Source organism: Scyliorhinus torazame, chromosome 2, assembly GCF_047496885.1.
Source record: "Scyliorhinus torazame isolate Kashiwa2021f chromosome 2, sScyTor2.1, whole genome shotgun sequence".
Lineage (NCBI taxonomy): Eukaryota > Metazoa > Chordata > Chondrichthyes > Carcharhiniformes > Scyliorhinidae > Scyliorhinus > Scyliorhinus torazame.
This window is the reverse complement of record NC_092708.1, coordinates 170,344,818-170,360,765: the sequence shown is the minus strand read 5'-3', so window position 1 is coordinate 170,360,765 and position 15,948 is coordinate 170,344,818. Positions and strand designations below refer to the sequence as shown.

Genomic DNA, 15,948 nt, shown 5'->3' with positions numbered 1-15,948 from the left:
CGGAGAAGAACAGGTCCCGGAGCCGTCAGCCAAGGTGGAAGCGAGACCCGGAGGTAGACTTCTGGGGAAGAGAAACAATCGGTCATGAGGGGTCTCATTTGTGGCCGTGCAGAGGAGTGACCTAATGGAGTGTAGGGCATCGGGTAGGACCTCCTGCCAGCGGGTGGTTGGGAGATTTCTCGACCGCAGGGCCAGAAGGACAGCCTTCCACACGGTCGCATTCTCCCTCTCCACCTGCCCGTTTCCCCATGGGTTATAGCTGGTCGTTCTGCTCGAGGCAATGCCTTTGCTGAGCAGATACTGACGCAGTTCATCGCTCATGAACGATGTACCCCGGTCGCTGTGGATATAAGCAGGGAAACCGAACAGGGTGAAGATGCTGTGCAGTGCCTTAATCACCGTGGCTGAGGTCATGTCGGTGCAGGGAATGGCGAATGGGAAACGGGAGAACTCATCGATGACGGTGAGGAAATAGGCAGAACGGTTGGTGGACGGGAGGGGCCCCTTGAAGTCCACGCTCAGTCGCTCAAAGGGGCCCGAGGCCTTCACGAGCCGAACCTTGTCTGGCCGATAGAAGTGCGGTTTGCACTCCGCACAGACCTGGCAGGCCCTGATCATGGCCTTGACCTCCTTGGTTGAGTAAGGTAGGTTGCGGGACTTGATGAAATGGACGAGCCGGGTAACCCCCGGGTGGCAGAGGTCATTGTGGATGGCTTGCAGGCGGTCCTCCTGCGCGTTGGCGCATGTGCCGCGGGACAGGGCATCTGGGGGCTCGTTGAGCTCCCCTGGACGATACTTGATATCGTACGAGTAGGTGGAGAGTTCGATCCTCCACCTCAAAATTTTATCGTTTTTTATTTTGCCCCGTTGCGTGTTATCGAACATATAGGCGACCGACCGTTGGTCGGTGACGAGGGTAAACCTCCTACCGGCGAGGTAGTGCCTCCAGCACCGCACAGCCTCCACAATGGCTTGTGCCTCCTTTTCGACTGCAGAGTGTCGAATCTCGGAGGCGGTGAGGGTTCGGGAGAAGAACGCTACTGGTCTGCCTCCTTGATTGAGGGTAGCAGCCAGGGCGATGTCTGATGCATCGCTCTCTACCTGGAAAGGGATGGTTTCGTCCACCGCGTGCATGGCGGCCTTGATGATGTCGGCCTTGATGCGGTTGAAGGCCAATTGAGCCTCAGCCGAGAGGGGAAAAGTGGTGGTCTTTAGGAGTGGGCGGGCTTTGTCCGCATACTTGGGGACCCACTGGGCGTAATAGGAGAAAAGCCCCAAGCACCGTTTGAGGGCCTTGAGGCTGCGGGGGAGAGGGAGTTCCTTAAGGGGGCGCATGCGGCCGGGGTCGGGACCTAGGACCCCGTCTTCCACGACATAGCCGAGGATGGCCAGCCGGGTGGTGTGGAAAACGCATTTGCCCTCATTATAGGTCAGGTTAAGGGCTCGGGCGGTCTGGAGGAACTTTTTGAGGTTAGCGTCATGGTCCTGCTGATCATGGCCGCAGATGGTAACATTGTCCAAGTACGGGTATGTAGCCCGCAAACCGTACTGGTCCACCATTTGGTCCATCGCCCTTTGAAAGACGGAGACCCCATTTGTGACACCAAAGGGGACCCTGAGGAAGTGGAAGAGCCGGCCGGCTGCTTCGAAGGCAGTATAGGGACGGCCTTTTGGTCGGATGGGGAGCTGGTGGTAGGCAGATTTGAGGTCGACCGTGGAAAAGACTCGGTATTGGGCAATCCGATTTACCATTTCCGCGATGCGAGGAAGGGGGTACGCATCAAGCTGCGTGAATCGGTTTATGGTCTGGCTATAATCCACGACCATCCGTTTCTTCTCCCCGGACCGGACTACTACCACTTGCGCTCTCCAAGGGCTGTTGCTAGCTCGATGACCCCCTCTCCCAGTAAACGCTGGACCTCTGACTTGATAAAAGCCATATCTTGGGCACTGCAGCGCCGGCTCCTGGTGGCGACGGGCTTACAGTCGGGAGTGAGGTTAGCGAATAGCGAGGGGGGTGCGACTTTCAGTGTTGCAAGGCAGCACACCGTGAGGGGGGGCAAGGGTCCGCCGAACTTCAGTGTCAGGCTTCGGTGGCTGCACTGGAAATCCAGTCCGAGCAGCAGGGGGGCACAGAGGTGAGGGAGGATATAAAATTTGAAACGGGTGTATTTGGCACCCTGGATCGAGAGATCCACAATACAGTACCCCGTGATTTGTACCGAGTGGGACCCAGATGCGAGGGCTATGGTTTGGGATGCGGGATGGGTGCGTAGGGAGCAGCGCCTTTCCGTTTCAGGGTGGATAAAGCTCTCCGTGCTCCCGGAGTCGAAGAGGCATGCAGTGTCGTGCCCGTTGACCTGGACCTGCATCATGGAGTTCTGCAGGTGTTTTGGCCGAGTTTGATCGAGGGTGATCGCACCCAGTCGCGGGTAGTCGGAGTCGTAAAATGGCCGCTGCCGTTGGTCGCACGTGTCGGGTCGAGAAGATGGCCGCCGACCAGATGGCCGCTCCCATGATTCGCACAAGACTGATGACGCGTCAGAAGAGGACGTGTCGGTCGGTGCGCAGCAGCATTGCGAGGCATGCGGGCCTAAGAGCCTGATTTTCGGGCCGGCTGTTCTTTGTTTATCTGGCCCCTGGGTCTGGCCAGGCAGACCCTCGCAAAGTGCCCTTTCTTCCCGCAGTCGCTGCAGATCGCGGAGCGGGCTGGGCAGTGTGGGCGTGGGTGCTGGCCCTGCCCGCAGAAGTAGCAAGGTGTGCCCCCATGGTGAGCGGGTCGACACGTGGCGCAGGCCTGTAATACGGGCGAGGCTGAGGAAGTCCGGGGGGGGGGCTGGCAGAGTCCGCGGGGTACGTACCCAAGTTATGTCGGGCCACCTCCAGCGAGGAGGCGAGTGTTAGCGTCTCCTGGAGGTCTTTTGCCCTGTTTTCGAGCAGTCGCTGCCGGATGTAGGTCGAGCGGATGCCGGACACGAAAGAATCTCTGATGTGCAGGTTCATATGGACTTCCCCTGTCACATCCTGATGGTCACAATCCCTGGCCAGCGCGGTGAGTTTCTCAACAAACTCGTCGAGCGATTCCCCCGAGCGCTGCCAGCAGGTAGAGAGCAGATGCCGGGCGTGCACCTCATTGACGGGTTTGACAAACCGCTTGCGGAGCAACTCAATCGCTTCCTCATAAGTCGTCGCCTTTTCGAGCGTGGCGAAGATTCTGTGACTCACCCGGGCGTGGAGTAGACGCAGCTTGCGTGGCCCCAGGATGGGAGTCTCTGCGGAGTCCAGGTAGGCCTCAAAGCACCGCAGCCAGTATTAAAAAATTTCCTTTGCCTCTGGCGTTCGTGCTTCCAGATTGAGCTTCTCTGGTTTTAGGCCTGCGTCCATCCTGAATCTAGTTTAGCCTAATAAATTGAGGTACCCTCAATAATGATGCTTAGAGATTAAACTGTAAAGAAGGCTTTATTAGGCTAATAACTGTGCTACAGATATGGACGAGAGCTGACTGCTATACAGACCATGAGGCAGGCCTTTATGTATGGCTCCCAGATGGGCGGAGCCAGAGGCGGAGTCCCCAGGGTTCCAAGCCTGGTCTTAAAGGGGACATCACCTTACATGATGATAAGGCAGTAACCGTTCATCGCAAGTGATCTCTGGGCCGACATAGTGATCTCTGGGCAGACACAGTGATCTCTGGGCAGACACAATGATCTCTGGGCCGACACAGTGTTCTCTGGGCTGACACAATGATCTCTGGACAGACATAGTGATCTCTAGACAGACACAATGATCTCTGGAAAGACACAATGATCTCTGGACAGACACAGTGATCTATGGACAGACACGAAGATCTCTGGACAGACACAGTGATCTCTGGACAGATACAGTGATCTCTGGGCAGACACAATGATCTCTGGACAGACACAGTGATCTCTGGACAGATACAGTGATCTCTGGGCAGATACAGTGATCTCCGGACCAACACAGTGATCTCTGGGCAGACACAGTGATCTCTGGACAGACACAGTGAACTCTGGGCAGACACAGTGATCTCTGGGCCGACACAATGATCTCTGGACAGACACAGTGATCTCTGGACAGACACAGTAATCTCTGGACAGACACAGTGATCTCTGGGCCGGCACAGTGATCTCTAGACAGACACAGTGATCTCTGGGCCGACACAGTGATCACTGGGCAGTCACAGTGATCTCTGGACAGACACAATGATCTCTGGGCCGGCACAGTGATCTCTAGACAGACACAGTGATCTCTGGGCCGACACAGTGATCACTGGGCAGTCACAGTGATCTCTGGACAGACACAGTGATCTCTGGACAGACACAATGATCTCTGGGCCGGCACAGTGATCTCTAGACAGACACAGTGATCTCTGGGCCGACACAGTGATCACTGGGCAGTCACAGTGATCTCTGGACAGACACAGTGATCTCTGGACAGACACAGTGAACTCTGGGCAGACACAGTGATCTCTGGACAGACACAATGATCTCTGGACAGACACAGTGATCTCTGGTCAGACACAGTGATCTCTGGGCCGACACAGTGATCTCTAGACAGACACAGTGATCTCTGGACAGACACAGTGATCTCTGGACAGACACAGTGATCTCTGGGCCGACACAGTGAACTCTGGGCAGACACAGTGATCTCTGGGCAGACACAGTGAACTCTGGGCAGACACAGTGATCACTGGGCAGACACAGTGATCTCTGGGCAGACACAGTGAACTCTGGGCAGACACAGTGATCTCTGGGCCGACGCAGTGATCTCTGGACAGACAGAGTGATCTCTGGGCCGACACAGTGATCTCTGGACAGACACAGTGATCTCTAGACAGACACAGCGATCTCTGGGCCGACACAGTGATCTCTGGGCAGACACAGTTATCTCTGGGCCGACACAGTGAACTCTGGGCAGACACAGTGATCTCTGGGCAGACACAGTGAACTCTGGGCAGACACAGTGATCTCTGGACAGACACAGTGATCTCTGGGCCGAGACAGTGATCTCTGGGCAGACACAGTGATCTCTGGGCCGAGACAGTGATCTCTGGGCAGACACAGTGATCTCTGGGCAGACACAGTGATCACTGGGCAGACACAGTGATCTCTGGGCCGACACAGTGATATCTGGGCAGACACAGTGATCTCTGGGCAGACACAGTGATCTCTGGGCTGACACAGTGATCTCTGGGAGGGCACAATAATCTCTGCGTTGGAACAGTGACCTCTGGGCCAGTGCAATAATCTATGCGAAAGTCCAGCGATCATTGTAAAGGCAGTGTGATGTTTTGTAAAATAAGGCGCTATTTCGGGACGCACAATGAACATTGGAGCACCAAGAGACAGTAAAGCACTATTCACCATTAAAACCATCATCGATAGACAAACTGAGTTCATCTACTTTTTAAACAAGTAAGAGGAAAACTGATTCTCAAATAAGAGGAGAGAGAAAGGTGCTGCTGGGTGACCAAAAGGATCACTCTGCAGATTGTCCACAAGATGATCTATGGGGAACACATTCTTTACATTATTATCAGGGAAAGTTCTGCAGGAACACTGGGCGGTATTCTCCAATAATGGGGCTACGTCGCCACGCCAGCGTCAACACGCAGGCGTTTCACTCTGGACTTTCCTTAAGAAAGTCCAGAGTGATTCTCCAATCTGCAGGGGGCTAACAGGGCCCTGGAGAGCTTCTCGCAGCTCTGGCTGCAGATATGAGGCCCTGTACTTCCAGTCGAGAGTCCATGCATGCGCCCAGCAGCGATCGTGCCGTGCGCGATGGCGGACACGGACCGCGGAGCAGCACCACAACGTAGGCCCCCCCGAGATCGCGCGCGCCCACAGACTGAACCCGCAGCCGCCACCGGTTGTTCTCGACAGGCAAAACGTGGTCAAAACCATGCCGTTGGGAACTCGGCCAGTTGTCCCCGGAGAATCGCCATGGGGGTGTCTGTCAATGGCCCCCTACCCGCGCCGCTTAGACCTCGCGCGTGCGATTCTCGGCGATTCTCCGGGGACGGGAGTATCACCGGAGTGGCGTCGCGCCGGATTTCGGCGTCAACACCAATTCTCCACCCACGCGCCGATTGCGATTTTGGCGTGGACGCTCGGATTATCCCGCCCACTGTTTCCAAATGATAATAAAACAATATTCCAGAATTTTCATCAACCCTCGGTTACATAAGAAATCCGGTTCCAGATCTTCATAGACGATCCAAGAACTGCCTAATACATGGCGGTACTGAATGTTACAGGAACCAAAACCATCAGAGTTAGTTGGAGATCTCAGAGACCTTAAGGTTATGGACGCTAGAAGGAGACTCAGTTGTACAACAAGCTTGTGCTAAAACCAATTATTTCTAGATCTTTTCTCACCGTTTTTCACAGATGTCCTTTCCGGACTTGAACACTTTGTCCTTGGGAAAAACACAGCTAGTCGCTCTTTTCCATGTCTTAAATTTTAATTTCTCCATTTGTTATTTCAAATAGACCAGCTCATTAAACAAATCTGGGAGAATTCGGAGCCGGGACTGTTCCAGAAATGTTTTGTTCAAATAACAATGAAAGTAAAATGACAATCAGAAGGGAAAGAATCACTAGCACATCAGGCGTCTTTCAGGTGTTTTACTGCAATGAATACAACAGGCGTTTTGTTCAATTTTGCTGATTTTCAGCAATGACTCATTAGAATAACAAAACACAGCCGAGAGAGGTCTTTCCATCCAGCATATAAATACCAAACGGTGTGAAGCACTGAAACATTCAGTTACAAAACTAACGGTGAACTCAAAATGGGCAAGGCAAGGAGAAATCAGTGTTTATGTATAGAATTAGGATTTCTCATTCATTTTAACTCATTCATTTTGAGAAATTATTAATTTCAGGCTTTGTCTCTTTCCACAGATTATCTTTTACGAGGACAGGAACTTCCAGGGTCGGCACTATGAGTGCAGTAATGACTGTGCTGACCTGTCCCCTTACTTCAGCCGCTGTAACTCCATGCGTGTCATGAGTGACTGGTGGGTGATGTATGAGAAACCCAATTACATGGGATACCAGTATGTTCTGAGCAGGGGAGAATATCCTGACTACCAGCGCTGGATGGGATTTAATGACAACATCAGGTCATGTCGCACCTACCCATATGTAAGTTACCTTTGGTGATTTTTATATATAACCCGGATGGATGAGCTGAAAATGCTAAGTTATTGGGCATTTGCGTTTGTCGGTATAGACTAAGGAAACCCTTCTGCTGTTTTCGCTAATGTTTTGTGCAAGGAGCATCAAAATACTCTTATTTAGGAAATGAGAATTGATACAAATTATTGTCCTTAAATCTGCAATTAATGAAGCTTTAAATATGAATGCCGTGAAACCGGCACATGTAATCAAAATTTTAATAGAATGCAATAATATTATTATAAGTTCCTTCACGTCCAACATGCAGATACATTAGAAGAACTTGGTTCTAATGATTTGTCACTCAGGAGCAGAAAACATATTTGTTAAAATTGACCAGTTTGAATATAAAAGTATCATTTATATTCACATTTTATTCATATTAAGAAAAAAGCAGGGTAATAGCAATAGAGATTCAACTGAACTACAGTGTTTTAAATCTCAGCGAGATGGAAAGACTATCACAGTGGGCAGCACCATAGCACAGTGGATAGCAATGTTGCTTCACAGTGTCAAGGTCCCAGGTTCGATTTCCGGCTTGGGTTACTGTCTGTGCAGAGTCTGCACATTCTCCCGGTGTCTGTGGGGGTTTCTTCCGGGTGCCCCGCTTTTCTCCCACAAGTCCTGAAAGACGTTCTGTTAGGTGAATTGGACATTATGAACTCTCCCTCCGTGTACCGAAACAGCGCCGGAATGTGGCGACTAGGAGCTTTTCACAGTAACGTCATTGCAGTGTTAATGTAGGCCTACTTGTGACAGTAAAGATTATTATTATTTTATCACAATGTGGAACAGCAATGAACTTCAGAAAAATCACCGCTCCGTGTGGACCAACTGGAATCCATCCTTAATTTACCTCACAAAAGGTTTCAGCATTTTTCTGGAACCATTTGAAGGGGAGATTCAGAGGAAATTAGTCAAAACATAATGAACTCCATTGTTCAGAACTAGCAGCTGCAACTCTTCATATCTTCCCTGCAGAACAGAAGGTCATTTTTCTAATTTCTCATCACAAATATGCTTTCATTTCTATTACAGTACCGAGGTGGAAACTATAAGATGAGGATTTACGAGAGGTCTGACTTTGGAGGACAGATGATGGAATTCATGGATGACTGTCCATCTGTCTACGATCGTTTCCGTTACCGTGACATCCACTCCAGCCATGTGATGGACGGTTACTGGACCTTCTATGAACATCCCAACTACAGAGGCCGACAGTACTTCATGAGACCCGGTGAATACAGGAGATACAGTGATTGGGGCGGCGACAACTCAGCTATCGGATCTTTCAGACGCATGAGGGATTTCTAGACTGTTTTTGACTGTCTTTGCTAAAACTTTTTTGAAAATAATAAAATGACCTCTACTTTACTGTCATGGTTTTCATGTATTTTTAGATTTTTCTGTAGATCAATAGAAATGTTTTGTCCATATTCTTCCCATTATCCTTAGATAGGGGAAATGTGCCAAAGGACTGGAAAATTATAAATATTTAACTCCATGGAACTGAGCAGCTACACGCTGGTCAGTTTCCCCTTGATGAAGGGAAAATATTAGCTCATCCAATCCAGGATCTAATTGCCAGTTACTCAGTGAAATGTGAATAAATTAAGCAATACACAGTCCATACACCACCTGATAGTGTGGAGTGATCAGGTTCTATATACACCACCTGACAGTGTTTAGGATCTGTATACACAGTCTGATAATGAGGAGTGTTTAGGATTTGTATTAAAAAAGTCACCATAGTCTGCTTTGAGGGGGAGAGCTGACCAGGGGTGATTTTACCTGAGGATCACCACACCTCAGGCAAGGGACAAGGTCAAGAACTCAGCCAGTACAGGAGTTGAACCCATAACTGCTGGCCTTGCTCTGCATCATGAACTAGCTGTCTAGCCAAGTGAGCCAAGTGTCTTTCCACACTTTCAACCATTCCAATCCACCACATACGAGACTGGGCGTGACTTGGACACTGTTACGGACCCCTGGTCAATTCTCAGCAGTGACTAAGAGACTGGACCACGACCATAGCTTTTTTTAAGGTGCAGAAAAATCGATTCATTCCAGGAGTGATAAGATAAGAAATAGGGCTTGGTTATTTTACAAACATACTTTATTAAAAGAAAATAAAACAACATATAAACTTTTGAACTTCAACCCTAACAATAGCAGATTACATGTTGTTTCTTAACCTTAACACACTATTTCCCTGTAAACACCACTCCAAATACATACAGCTCTCATTCCACTTACATAGACAGGCAAAGATGATAGGTGGGATTATCCGTTGGCTGACACCAAAATTGGGAAATGCGAATGGGCAGAGAACAGGTTCCGACCTCAAAGTCGTGACGAGCACCCATTTGACGCCAAATCGCAATTCTCCGCCACCTCGACAGTGGCATCAATGCGGTCCAGAACGCCTGTACAGTAAACATCGTTTGCATTTCATTAGTGGGCCTGACCCGGTATTCTCCGGGGACTCTGCAATTCTCCACCCCCGATGAGCAGAGTTCCCAACGGCGTGGTTCACTTGTGCTTTTAAAAATTGTGAAACCGACGTCATGGCTGCTGAGGGAGAGAGGGGGTATGGAAAGTGTGCAACATCGCCATAGTTTGCCGACAGTTGTGCTGCTGGCCGGGGGGCTTCTGTCAGGGCAGGGGGGAATAGCAGGGAGTGGCCATGAGGTGGGCAGTGAGGTTGGGGTGTCCATCCACAGAACAACATTTCTGCTGCCGGAAAGGCAGCCATGCAGCTGTGCACATCGCTGACAGCTCACTGTGAAATTTGGGTACCCCAGGTGCATTCTGGCCCCAGCCGACCAATCAGCTGTTTGGTTGCACTCCAGCACTAGTGCCAATATGATGACTGGGATGAATGTGTGTGGGGATTGTAATGTGTATATGTGGCTCCAGCTTGTCAGCCTCCCGAGTGTCAATCATGGACCCAGCGAATCCCGCACCGTTTTACATCGCAATCGATTCAGTTCCACGTCTCACTGGTGCTAGCCCCTCCACAGTCACTGAATCGGTCCGGATTCAGCGCCTGTTTTGCTGTCATGAAAGTCCATGAATCCTGCTCCGGTGTCAACACTCAGGGATGGATTCTCCGATTTTGAGGCTGTGTCCGGAAGAAGTGTCTAGTTTTACGATGAACAAATCGGCGAAGTCCCAGCACCGATGCTCCTATCGGTGAGGGACAAGCAGCCGCACCATGTCAAACATACAGCCTTCACAAAATAATCGTCAGGAGAATTGCCGCGTCCCTGGCCACGCATGCGCACAGTGCGCGGACCCAACCAGATAGTGCCCCCCTGGACATCCCCTTGCCGCCCCCGGGCCACCCCACACCAGCCCCTGCAGTCCTCGTCAATGACCCCCAGGCCAGCAGCACGGTTCCCCTCCGACTGTGGCGGCGCTGGACACAGTCCGCAGCCGCCACGCCGGGTTCCTGACCACTGAGACCGTGAGTCAACCGTGCGATCGGGAACTTGGCTCATCGGGGCTGGAGCATCGGGGAGAGCCTTCAGGTAACGTCCTGAGGCAGTCCCAACGGCGTGCGGCGTACTCTTTGATGACACAGTTTTGGAATGGGCGGAGCATCCGAAAACAGGTGCCGTCCCCAATTCGGTCGTAAAAAGGGATTCTCTGCCTGATCTCTGATTACGAAATTGGCGATTGGGCAGGGAATCCCGCCCTTAGTCTCAGGAAAGGAGAATCCAGCCTGATACTTGTATTTATGAAGCAATTCTCTGCATTAAGTCAAGTTGCTTTAGAACCCTTTTTGAAAGTCTGTATCTGGAGCAGTTTCTTTCATGGCCTCTCTTGGTCGATGTCCACAGCCCTCTGCTCTGTTCAAAACAGCATTCTTTCTCCCTCTAAACTGCGACCAGCCCTTCACACAAAAGAACAGAGCCATGCTATTGATATGCAACTAACCTTCCATTGACGGACAATGAGGCCATCAGACTCTGTAATGGGCTAATATCGCGGCAAAGTTTCTGACGAGGACCATGTCGCCCATTTGAAACAATCTGTCCATTTTTTGTGAAACATCCCCAGGGGGGCGCGCGAATCCTGCCATGCCGCTCTAGCACCGGGACAATTCTCCGGAGAGCGGAGAATCGGGGTTATTGGAGCCAGTCAGGGGCCGCTCTACGCAGCCCCTCTGCCGATTCTCGGCCCGGAGGCTCGCTGGCGCCGTTCTAACCTGGTCTTACCCGGCAGGACCTCGGCGTGAATGGATCCGGGTTGGCCTGGTTGGGCGGGGGAGTTGGATCCGAACCCCGGGGGGGGGCTCCACTGTGGTCTGGCCCGCGATTGGGGCGTACCGATCGGTGGGCCGGCATCTCGGGCTGAGGGCCGCCTTTGTTCCACGCCGGTCCCTGTAGCCCTACGCCAAGTTGCATTGGGGCATGTGCGCGTCGGCGCCGGCCCCACTGCGCCGCCCGTCTGATGCCGGCATCGGCAGCTGGAGTGGCGTGGGTCGCTCCAGTGCGTGCTGGCCCCCTAGAAGGGTCAGAATTGCTGCTCCTGAGGCCATGGTGACGCCGTCGGGAAATGCGACGGAGTTTACGACGGCGTCATCACTTAGCCTCAGGATCAGAGAATCTCGCCCTCTGTTTCTTCTGGGATGCCTGCGTGCCTCCACTCTCCCATCAAATTGAGGAATACCAAGTCCAGTTGTGTCCTGAGAAACCGGCCCTCAGGTAATTCTGCCCATGTGACGCCCGTCGTGGCATCGCGGGGGATGTGGCTGGGGTGGGAGGGAGGGTGGCATTATAAGACAAAAACAGTTGGCCAGCCAGAGGCATAGTGGTCTGCTGGACTGCTTCATCATAGCTGCCTTAAATGTTTGAATAACTCTCTCTGCTAACCCACTTGTGGCATGGTGATAGGGGCTATTCTGGTATGGCGAATGTCATTGATTCTGACAAAGTGTTGCAAATCTTCTCCAGCGAAAGGAGTGGCATTTTCAGTCACTATTATTTCAGGGAGGCAATAAGTAGCAAGGCCCCCTGCAGGGCTTTTACTCTGGCCGCTGAGGACGTCGTTCTCAACTCTTGAACCTCCAACCATGTTGAATTTGCATTGAGCAAAATAAGGAACATTTTACCAAAACAAAAGGACCAGTGCAGTCAACGGGCTGGATTCTCCACTTCTGAGACAAAGTGCTGACATCAACAGAGATTCATGGAACTTTAAGACACGTAGATTAAGGCAACGTCATTCTTCTCGTCTATGCGTATTTACACTCAACATCAGAATTTGTTCAAGAAGCGAATGCAACTGGCCTCTCTGAGCCATCCTCCATTTTATGCGAAGGACTGCACCAATCCCACATGGTGATGCGTCGCAGGACAGGGTTTTCTTGGGTCAAATAGGATCGATGACTGTAAAACCTGCTAAACGTGTTGTCAGGCTTGCTCCTAAGTGTCATTCCAAAGCCAATGCCGCTGTTTTCTTAACAGCAAATGGAGTGGTGCCAATGCCGTGGCTAGGTTGGGAGCAATAGGACCAGAATAGTTTATCATCCCGAAGAAACACTTTAATTCTGCAACATTCTGAGGTGCCATGACTTTTCTTAAGGCTCTCAACTTGTGCGTGATTCAACCACTGCTTTGCGCCCAGCGTGGATCTGGGCACGCCGGGTGAATAGCGGGAAAGGCCAAAATTGAGATTCCCGCTGGGTACGAACTAGTTTGCAATTCACCTGCCCCGCTCCCGATGGCGAGTTCTGGATTTCACCCAAAAATGGCGAGCCTTGGTAATGCGGCGCTAAGGACCCAGGTACGAATCCTAGCCCTGGGTCACTGTCCGTGTGGAGTTTACACATTCTCCCCATGTCTGCGTGGGTTTCACCCCCACAACCCAAAGATGTGCAAGGTGGATGGATTGGCCACGCTAAATTGCCCTTTAATTGGAAAAAAAAAAAATTGGGTCTCTAAATTTAAAAAAAAATGGCGAGCTTATCATTAAGCCTCATTTGCATTAATTTCAATCCATTAACAATATTGCAATCAAATGCAACGGCCGCCTTGGAATTACATGACTTTCCAGCGAGAAGTGCACAGCCTGAAGACCGGACCGTCCATGAGGCTCAGGAGAGACCCAAAAGGGATGGCCAGCGATGGCCGAAGGTGTACAGGCATTCTTGGTCAGTCAATCAACTGACAGTCACCATGTGCAGCAGGAGACCATGCCTCAGCAGAGAGAGCCAGTGGAGGAGGAGGACACCCACAGCCGGTAGCCGTGAGGGTCACTGCAGCCTGAACATCTATGCCACTGGGTCGTTCCAGGGCTAGAGCGGGGATTAACGCAGTCAGCTGCCCACAGCTGAATCTGTGAGGTTACGGATACTCTATATGCCCAGAAATTCAACTATATCTTCCAGCTGTATCAGGCCCACCAAGATGCCCAGGCTGCAGGATTTGCTGCCATCACTGGGATACCACAGGTCCAGGGAGTAATCAATGGCACGCACGTTGCCCTGCGAGCACCGGAGCATCAGGGAGTGCCCTATATTAACAGAAAGCGGTTCAACTCCCTGAATGTTCAGATCGTGTGCGGCCGCCACCTCTGAATCATGCATGTGTTTGCCCGTTACCCTGGGTGCGTGCATGACAGCTGCATCCTGGGACACTCAGAGAAAACCAGTGCCTTCGAGGATCACCCCAGGATGATGAGTTGGCTCATGGTGGACAAGTATTACCCGCTGAGGTCATGGCTGATGACACTGTTACAGAGGCCTGAGTCCGAGGTGGAAGTCCGATAAAATGAGGCCCACGCTGCCACTGGTGCTGGCATTGAGCGGTGTATTGGCCTGCTGAAAATGCAGTTTTGATGCCTGAATTGCTCTGGTGGTGCCCTCCAGTACACCCTCCCAGAGGGTCTACTGCTTTGTGGTGGTCTGTTGTCCCCCCAACCTCTGGCCCAGCAGCAGCACAACATGCTGGACGAAGAGCAGGAGGTTGTGGAGGCAGTCCAGGAGATGCTGGATGTCCAGCCCGAGGAGGAATGGAAAGATGGAGGACAGGTGGTAGCGACAAGTGTCCGACATGCGAGGAGGTCCAGGGAGCCCCTCGCCGACTCAGCATTCTCCTAGGATGAATCTGTGTCCGTCAGCTTAACCCTCCCCATTTCCCTCCCTCTCTCCCAATACCGCTCCCTAAATTTTCCTCCCTCCTGCCAATCCACCTTCCCCCCATTTCCCTCCATCCCCCCCCCCCCCCAGTTTCCCACCCTCCCCATTTCCCTCTTTCCCATCAACCCAAGTGCCCCCATTTCACTCTCTCCCTCCCCTGCAATCCATTTGCCCTCTTCCTCCCATTCCCCCCCCCCCCCCCAACCCACTGCCCCCTCACCAACCACCCTGTTCCATTCTCCAAGGGTCTGTGTAACATCATGCCAGGATGATAGGCCTGTGTTGGCACTGTCACCAGACAAGGCAGAGGAGTGATGATAACTTGCTGTGAGGAAATCTCTGGGGCTCCTCAGTTTCTGCAAAAATCTGACTCCTGCCTTTCTGCTGACAGGGCGCTCACACCCATCCTCTGAACGGGGTCTACCATTGGGGCTTTCCACTCAGGGAGTGGAACCACTTCCTGCTAATATGGGGCATTCCCAGATGCCCTGGAGCTCGCAGTGCGAATGCATGCCATCCATTACCCCGGGACCTGGGGCATCCCTGTGATGGTGGCAAAATCTGCAGCCCAGGCATCAGGATGGGCCCGGTCCAACTCAAAGGTGACATAGTCTGATGCCCCGGCATATAGAGCATCCATAACCTCCCAGAGGTACCTGTGTATGGAAGATGGTGTTATGACGCACTAGTACCTGCATGAGTCCTGCAATGACCCAGTGACAGAGAAGTGGATGGCTGCGGTGACCTTGCAGCCACTGTGCGTTTGTCCTCCTCCTCCACGGGTGGCACTCTGGGCTGGAATCTCCGATTTTGAGGCTAAGTGCCGATACCGGTTTTACGACATAAAAAATGGCGCAACAGCTGCACTATTTCAGCTACTTTAATTGGGCTAGCATCATCGCCACGTGGAACACAACTAATTCCATGCGAAATGGTGCCGGATTTGCCGGGTCTGTCATTGGGGCATATGAGGCACACACGCCGCAGCCTCACATAAACGATCCATCCCCCACACACACCGTCCCAGCCAACAAGGCGGCTGGAAGGAGAGCAGCGCCACGGTTCAGGGATGCTGAGCTGGACACCCTCATGGACATCATGGAGGAGAGGCAGATGATCCTGTACCCCGGCCTGGGAGAAAGGCCCCCAGGCGCCGTTCGTCGTGCCTGGGCACAGGTGGCAGAGGTGGCCAGCGCCTTGACTAATGTCACCCGAACTGGCATGCAGTGCAGGAAGAAACTCCACGACTTCCTCAGGGTGGCCAGGGTGAGTAGGCAGCGCTGTGCCCCCCCCCCACACACCTGCAACCTGGCCCAACCCCTCGCCCCCCTTCGAACTGCCACACTGCACCCCCCCCCCCCCCAGGAGAAGGGCGCGCACAACCGCCGAGAGCGGGAGAAGATCGGAGGGGGACCACCAGAACTGCGGCCCCTCACCCTGCCCGGGCTTCCTGGTGGGCTCGGTCCACATGGAACTGGATGTATTGAGGCACCTGGGCATTAGGGCCTCCGTGATGGCTCGGATGCACCTGTGTGCCGAGGTCTTTGAGATCCCGGGCAGGTCCCCACTTGGCGACTGGAAGGATCCTGTGGCATAGAG

At 52.3% G+C, this 15,948-nt stretch overlaps 1 protein-coding gene across 1 annotated transcript; it reads left to right on the top strand.

The window, feature by feature from the left end:
• The first annotated feature begins 6,580 nt into the window (after positions 1 to 6,580).
• LOC140393391 (gamma-crystallin S-1-like) lies at positions 6,581 to 8,582 on the top strand. Its single transcript, XM_072479786.1, has 2 exons — positions 6,581 to 7,169; positions 8,241 to 8,582. Exons 1-2 carry the CDS (start codon positions 7,023 to 7,025, stop codon positions 8,514 to 8,516), a joined length of 423 nt encoding a protein of 140 aa, XP_072335887.1. The 5' UTR covers positions 6,581 to 7,022; the 3' UTR covers positions 8,517 to 8,582.
• Positions 8,583 to 15,948: the final 7,366 nt, after the last annotated feature.

Excerpts from the sequence above, each read along its gene's own strand:
- LOC140393391 (XM_072479786.1), top strand. The coding sequence starts at position 7,023 with ATGCGTGTCATGAGTGACTGGTGGGTGATGTATGAGAAACCCAATTAC. Across the intron at positions 7,170-8,240 it reads CATGTCGCACCTACCCATAT|TACCGAGGTGGAAACTATAA; the intron begins GTAAGTTACCTT and ends TTTCTATTACAG.